This window comes from Haplochromis burtoni, unplaced genomic scaffold (assembly GCF_018398535.1).
Source record: "Haplochromis burtoni strain Fernald_Lab_line unplaced genomic scaffold, NCSU_Asbu1 Contig_89, whole genome shotgun sequence".
In the NCBI taxonomy this organism is placed as follows: Eukaryota; Metazoa; Chordata; class Actinopteri; order Cichliformes; family Cichlidae; genus Haplochromis; species Haplochromis burtoni.
Genome location: NW_024582450.1, coordinates 2,106,014 through 2,114,063, shown reverse-complemented (window position 1 = coordinate 2,114,063; position 8,050 = coordinate 2,106,014). Strand labels below are relative to the sequence as shown.

At 43.9% G+C, this 8,050-nt stretch overlaps 1 protein-coding gene across 1 annotated transcript in view; it reads right to left on the bottom strand.

Annotated features, from left to right (window-relative positions):
• spred1 (sprouty related EVH1 domain containing 1) overlaps positions 1-8,050 on the bottom strand; it is a 34,948-nt gene that overhangs the window by 3,707 nt on the left and 23,191 nt on the right. Inside the window, exon 4 of the mRNA XM_005942639.3 lies at positions 4,740-4,786. Within this exon, the coding sequence (XP_005942701.1) occupies positions 4,740-4,786 (47 nt within the window). The remainder of the gene's footprint in view (positions 1-4,739; positions 4,787-8,050) is intronic.

Genomic DNA, 8,050 nt, shown 5'->3' with positions numbered 1-8,050 from the left:
TGTGTGTGTGTGTGTGTGTGTGTGTGTGTGTTCCACTTTAACCACCAGGGGGCATCCTGCACCCACGCTTGTCCAAATGACTGAGCTGTGTAGATGACTCAAGACCCTTCTGTTAAGAACTCAGAGTTCCCATCAGCCTTGCATGTGTTCCCACAAACATTTTAGCTGATGCAAAAATCTACAAACACCGGCCTAAAAAGGCTCTTGACAATGCCGGAAAAAAAAAGAGAGATGTTGGAAACCATGCGCTGCAACGTGAAAGCGAACAATTAATTCCTTCCAACAATTACAAGAAGAAAGCTCACTGTTGACATCAATCGGCCTATAAATAACATCTTGTGAATGACACAGAGGACATCAAATGCAGGAAAAATATTTTTACACATCTACAGAAATTATATTTAAAAAAGGAGCCTCCAACAGCAATAGCCTCATACTTTAAGTACTCATGGCAACAAAAATCAAAAGCAGCAGTGATTTTCATGATTCATGCATGCAGAGGTGATGAGAGTTGGGGGAGGATAGTTATTATGTTAAGAGCCTTGTGATATTTTGTGGAGCTTGATTTCAGTGCAACTATGTTCACAACTTCCAGCTTATTCAAACGTTCACGCGAGATACGGGAAAATAAGCAGAACTGTGTACCGGTCGCCCTCAAAACGAGGCTAAACTTCACATTCACGGACGTGCCTGCCTATTTCTAAACGCTCCTGTGATGTCTCAAAGTGACCCCGCTAAACTGAAGGTTCTTTCTCTCTGCGTGTCGCAACCGAAAATACACAAACACAGATGGATGCATGCCGAGGCGTCTTCGAGTTCGATCGGACCGTATTCGAGCCTCGTATGCACTGGCTAGCTGACCCTCTTTTCCCCCCCCACACACATCTCGACCTCATCAAAGCAGGGTTAGTCCTCCTCTCTTCTCCTTCTCCCACCTTCTCTCCCTCTCTCTTTTCTGTGTGTGGAGGTGGTGCTGGCTGTAGTTAGTCAGTGCCGTGTGTAAAGTAGCCCACGCCAGTGCTTTAACGCACAGCGGAAATCTGGTTTGCTCCCAGCTGCTGCTACAGTAATTACTGTCCTGTGGTTGCTAAGAGATGCTTCCTTTGACCCCCCCCCCCCCCCCCCCCCTTTCCTCCACTAGCCCCCTACCCCACCCACCCCACAGACTGCTAACACATGGTCTGTGTGCGTGTGTGTGACTTTGTTCCTTCATTGCCTCCAAACATACCGAGTGGTGCAACACACATCGACAGCGTCTGCAGGGGAATGTGAGGAACAGGAGACATTGGAGGCAGAGGGAAGAGAAAGAACAGAGCAGGAAAAAATGAGATTGTGTTGTATTTGTGTGTGCGCGTCTGAGAGAGCTAGAGCGAGAGAGAGGGGGGAGAGGGAGCGAGAGGCCAAAGAGTCTGCCGAGGGAATGTCATAAACCAGCTCCAGCTGGAGAAATGCAGCAGAGAACTTAAAAAGCCAGATGACAGCTGTATGTGTATGTGAGAGAAAGAGAGAAAGGAGCGAGGGGCGGCGGGGCAAATGGGAAACAGACTTGGGCTTCCTTTTAAAGTGCTAGCCCAAGCCCCCACTATTCAAAGGCATGCGTGGGGGCCAATCTGGAGCTGATCTGACCCTAGAGATGTGGCTGTTTGAGGGAGGAGACGAGAAGGGGGAGGAATGCAGAGAGGGCGTTGTAGGTGGTGCGGAGCCACGGGCAACCTGGCTCCACACCAACATCAGGGATCCATGCACTTCCGCCCTCAAAGGCACACATACTAAAAGCTTACGACACACACTTCAACAAAGCAAAGGAACGTTTTGTGTGCGTGCCTGGATATTTGAATGCAAACATGAATACATGCTTTACTTCTCTATGAGCTTGTTTCTCACAGGCTAGAAAGAAGCCTGATGGGTGCTCATCTCTGGGTCCTGCCAGCTTAAAATAAAAAAATTTAACATTTTAAAAAAGCCCACTCCTGATGTGTCCTAAAGGAGTGGTTGGCTGTTTTCGGAAGTGAGTCTTTATTTGTAAGAATGAGGTGAGATGTATGTAACCAACTTCTGGCCTGCTGAGTTACATCAATCTACAAATACATTTTTGTAGATTTTTCTCAAATTCACAGCAAAAGAGAATAAAAGGCATATTTCATAAAATGTCAAATGGCTACTTTAAATTACTTTTCTTCACAGCTTAGAGATGTCTCATAGAAAACGACATCATCGGTCAGAATGAGGCTGTGAAACTCACTGGCCAACAAAACCCATGTGTACAAAACAGATAAGAGAAAACTTCCTGCCAGTTCTAAATTAGATGTGGATGTTTTCCTGTGGTATTCGAGAAAAGAAAAAAAACAAAAGAACAAAAAACCCTCACATACATATTTTACTTAGTACTAGCGGAAGGACTGTAGCGGTACAGCATAATTCCTGGCAGTGGGTCATCACAGCTGAGTAGGGTGTTGTGCAACCACTTTTCTCTATGGGTGAAATATGTTGCATGTTCAGTGTGTGTGTGTGTGTGTGTGTGTGTGTGTGTGTGTGTGTGTGTGTGTATGTGTTTTTTGAGTGAGAGGAAGAATGTGGTAAGCTTGTGAAGGGCATACATGTGGGTGCTCAGCCTCAGTGGGCAGGATGTGGGTGGAGAAGACCATCTTCAGCGCACGAACACTGACAGTTCACGCGTGTGTGCGTGCACATACACGACGCACACAAATCTTTGTAACAATGCAAGGCTAGGATGAATTCCAGCAAATTTTGATACCAGTCGATTTTTAGAGCCATTTAATCAAGGAGCAAAAACAAGGCTTCATGGTAACCTCTCGCATCTGTTTTTGGCACAAGGTCACAGCAAATCCATAGAGAGCTGCTACTGCTTCTAAAAAGACCTACCACTAATAAAAACTACACGTGTGGTCAACCACCCCTGGGTGGGACAACATTTTGAAATCTTGATGCATCATCACACCGCTTCCTCTTGTGATACAATTATTAACATTCTGGTGCCAAATATTAGCAGAAAGTACACACGCTCCAAATACAGCAACTAATCTGACTTACTAGAGTGATTATTTCATGACTCTGTGTGAAGTGAATGAAATTACTATCCATTTCCCACCTCTAGTGGTCATAACAATTTCTTTCTTTCTTTTATGCTTTTTTTGCATTTTGCCTTTTACACACCCACACATGGCAGATGGAGGGAGCCACAGAAAGGTTGGGAGGGGGTGACATGCAGCAAAGCTTCTGTACTTTTTTTTTTTTTTGAAAGTCATCATTTATCTGCACAGACACTGACGTGACTTCGTGATGGAGCTTGGAGCCACACAGCTCGGCTAACACTTTGCTGTGTGGTGGTATTTGCTGCTTCTCTGGCCGCAGCCTCTGGTTCACTTCTCTTTTTCTGTAGCCCAGGTCTCTGACCGCAACATTCGGATGCCAAATCACCATGGTGACACCCTCGGTGGCTTGCTGAACACCCCCTTTCTACCCCTCTCTGGCTGCACCCCTTACCCCTCCTTCCCCCCCGCTGCCTAGCAACAGCGGTGCCATTGGATTTCCTGTATGTTCAGGCTGATTCCTTAAAGAGGAACTTTGCCACAAGAACTGGAACACCACTTTCTTCTCCATCACTGCTTTTCTAGTCTGCATCATGCAGATGGGCAAGTACAGAGCAGATCAGAGGTAAGTATAAGCCTCTGGGAGGTTCATAGCTAAAAATTTAATTCACATGAGGTCCAGCATGAAGTCAACAAGAGACCACAAACGTGGTTCTGTCTATTCCATATACAGTGTGCAGAGTGGAGGAAATGATCAGAGGTGAATCAACACACCTCAGTGTTGCACAACAGTTAATCATTATTATGTGTAGGGTTTCTTTACAGCACTGGTGCATTGGATTGCTTAACAGTGTCAGAGGCTTCTATACTGTCACTAAATGTGTCCTACAAGAGCTGCCCTTCCTACTAATGTGCCTTTATCAACTTTGCAATCAGAAGCAGAACAGGTGGGTGGCTGGCTTTCCTGTAAAAGGACAGATATCTAAAACAAATTACCAAGGGTGTGTTGCCTTGAACTATACACCTGCTGCCTTTCTCTGCTAAAGAGAACGTGACATTCTTAAACACACATGGTGACAGTCAACCGCTGTGCAAAGGCACTGAGTGTTGTTGTTGGTACAATACATGGTGCATGCAGTTATTGTGTACAGGTTTAGTTGGTCCCAAATTTAGTTAGCTAAAGTCAGAGTCCTATCTTCACGCAAAGGAAGAATAAAGAGTCTTACGAGATGCGACCCTGATGTCAGCATCATGGAGAGATTAGCTTAAACAGGCTAAACGCGAGTTCACAACTATCTACTGAGCACCTTAAAGTACCTTGTTTTTTCAGCTAAGACAACATCAACCTCCTAAAGCCTTATTTGACTAGTAAAGATGAATGCTCCAGGTGATAATATATCATCTTCAATCTCGACAAGACTGACAGCTGCAGAGTTAGAGTACACCACATTTGCTGGCCAACACCCAGCTTCACCTCAGGGTCTGGCTGACACTGGTTAAACATCTGTAAATCTCTAAGAACAACTGTGAGACAACAAAGGCAGGTGTCAGCACCTGGCTGGGACAGATCAGACCCCAACCAAACATGTGGATCATGTCATTTCAGAGTCGGTGACAAAGCAGAGAGAACTTCACTCTTTTCAGTCATAGCAACACAGGTTTTCTTTACTAAACCTTAATGTCACTCACCGGTAGTCCATCCTCTGGATTATCGCCCTCCCCAAACGGTCGACAACCTGAAAGAGAGAAAGGTACGAGAACTCAACAACAGCTCAAAGAGGCAAAGTATACAACACAAAACTCTCATAGCTAAATTTGATTGACAAAAGCAAGGGAAGACTAGAGGGTAAAAATTCAAAGAACCCAGGCGACAACCTGCATCACTCTGAATCTTTCAGCAACTTCCTTCTACCAACAAAATATTTCTATTTGTTTGTTTGTTTCTCAAACTGTTCCCCCCTAAGCATGGTTTAAAGTTACCACGCTGACTCTTGTCGGGCCGGAATAGTTCAAGACTTCTGCTTTCTTCTGCCTGTGGCCTAATGGGGAAATGAAAGCTGCTTTGTGTTAGTGGGGTTCACAGAAGTTAATAAAATAAGCATGCAGAGAATAATGTAACCGTGACCTCGGCTAAAAACCCACGTGCCATTTTCGCACCCCAAACACCTCAGTTACCAAGGTGCAGGAAAGAGCTAACGCTTTTCATCACTGCACACATTACACAATCTACAGGAGAAGTCAATCTTAAGAAAGACACGTACACTACTTATATTTTCATAGTGGTTTGCTGAACACTATTGTCACAAACATCACTTTAAAAAAAAAAAAACATTTTAATGGTGCTTATGTCAACAATGTGAAATAACTTGTTTAATGTATGCAGTCTGAATATTTTTTTTTAAAGCTCGGTGAAGGTGTAATTGAATAAAGTCTGCCAATTTCCCTGCACGTAGTCCAGTGAAGTCTTGAGGTTTGTCAGATCAAAACAAGCAGAATGCAACACCACCGTTTTGTGACATAAGATAAAAACTTTTCTTGGAATAAACCTACATTTTTAGTATGTGTAATATATGGCTGTTAATGTAACCAAATCCAAGAAAAAAAACCAAAAATAAAGCATTACACAACTAAAAGATGCCACCAGTTAACCACTCATTCGTGCAGGTGTGTGTTGCTTTACAGACAGCAGACATTTACTCTTACAGAACAATAATTGAAGTAAATCTGAGTTAATATGTGCATAACGTTGTATAAAGAACTGTTATAAATCACATTTAAAGTTAATAATTTGATAATATTCACCAGGTAATATCATCAGAAGTATAAAATCTAAAAGCTGAGTTCAGAACGATGAGTTATACCTATGCACTTCCAAGCATATGGTCAGAATTAACATAAAATGCAGCCATTTACTAAAAAATATCAGTGCACAGGTACAGCCAATCAAATTATTGTGGTTTCAGTCAGCTTAAATTAACACATAAAAACCACTGATGAAAGCACCAGCTTATACATTAAAAAAAATAAATTAAAAAAAAGAATCAATGTTTAAGGACATTTCAGTTTGGCAATGCTGTAGAAAGCAAGGACAAAACTATCTGAATGTGGGGAGGGGGGGGTGGTGAATATATTTGCACCCAAGGGGGAAAAAGAGGTTCTTTTTCAACTTTGGTTCACTTATTTAGGATTACTGAGGCTTTATTTAAAGCACTGAGGCATCAATCTTCCTGTCTGCATTCAGAGAGAGAATGCAGAAAAACACAGTAATGTGATCTCTGTCACAGAGAGGACAGAAGAATTCACTGAGCTTGTGTTAGACACAGTCTGTCCATCAGTCTGTCTGTCTGTCGCTGAGTCACATGGAGAAAGGTGTGTGTGTGTGTGTGTGTGTGTATGCATTTCTCCACTACTGAGAGAAAGAGGCCTCCTGCAGCCCAACTCTGGCAGCGCTGGGCCACAAAGCTGCCTGAGCCATGTGCCTGACGTTGCCATGGCAACAGAGGACTGCAAGACTGATACACACGTGTGCGTGCACGCAGATACGCGTGCGCACACACACACACACACACCCTTCCTGCCTCTTCTCTCCCCCACACACATTCACGCAGCAGTCCAGCAGCAGAACGATGCAACTGGAATACAGAAGAACTGAGGAGAGGCATTACACAACACTGGCAGAATACAGAAGATGCCAGGAGAGAGAGGAGAACGGAGGGAGGAGAGGACAGCAGGGGCGGGAGGGGGGAGAGAGAGAGAAAGGCAAGGGAATGAAACCCCACCATCACCTGCTGTAGCTGACATTCACAGGAAGAAGCCGAAGCATTTATTAGCACACCAAGACTATACAGTCTCTGAATGAGAATCTTCACAATCACCCGGGCCCTGCTACATGAGATATCCATGCCTCTTTGCCATCTGATTATGTGAACAGCACTGAAACGGCCTCAAATCATGAATATCAGATATGTTACTGATATTTTGTTGTCAAACTGTGACAAAAGACCATAACAGCTTCCCAGCTCACATCTTCAAATGCCAACACCCCATTCAAAACAAAACCCCTCAGGTTTCCACACATCATTTTAGCGTACCAAAATAGAAGACATTTAAGAAACTGGGAGCGAATTTTGGTTTGTTTAAAAGAGACACTAATCATCCTAGAAGATGACCCTGTGATAATGAAGTACGCTATTATTGCCGGTTCGTTATCTTCATGTGAAATTTACAGGAAAAGCAGCTTGCAAAGCAAGTTCTACATGACTACCTTTTACCTAGATGGTGTGGACTTGTGCCCAGGAAGTTCAAATCTCAGATAAACGGCTGTGGGCAAGAAGCAACTGATGCTCAGTGGCGATAAACCTTTACAAATGTTCCGCTGTACCTCCTCTATGCTCCCCATGATTCCTGGGTCTAGAGTGTAAAGGATATTACAGCTCCTCAGCCAGCCGGTCGACCAGCATCTTGTATAACACAGGGCTGGATAGCAGATTGCTGAGTTGGCAATTCTCCTACTAATTGGATGACTTTGCAACCTCTGGCACTGTGCTGAAAAATAATGCTTATTAGGACCTAAACCTGCCCACTCAGTTCCATACATAAAGTAAATACCTATCTTAGCTTTAAAATATATAAATGCCACATTCAGTCCAAATACAAAATTTTGTTAGACTAGTCTAGCCAGTCCTCAAACTATCTTGCCAAGACAGAGAAGGACAAAAGCCCAGTCTGGTCAAGTTTCTTCTGAGTGAAGCTCAGCCCATATCTCAGGTTGCGATCCATTCTATGAGTTTCTCGTCTTTCCCACCAACCCTCTCCTGTCCTCTATCACCCACTGTCTGAGCAAAGCATTGCATTGCCAGTCTCTACGGATGTGGCAAGCTTATCTGGGCAGCTGGGCTTGATAAGATAACACAGGAGGGTTCAAGCTTGGGTGAGAGAGCAGGTAGCATTGGCGGAGGAGTCATCAAAGGTAATCAACGGCACACATCTCTTCTAGAACA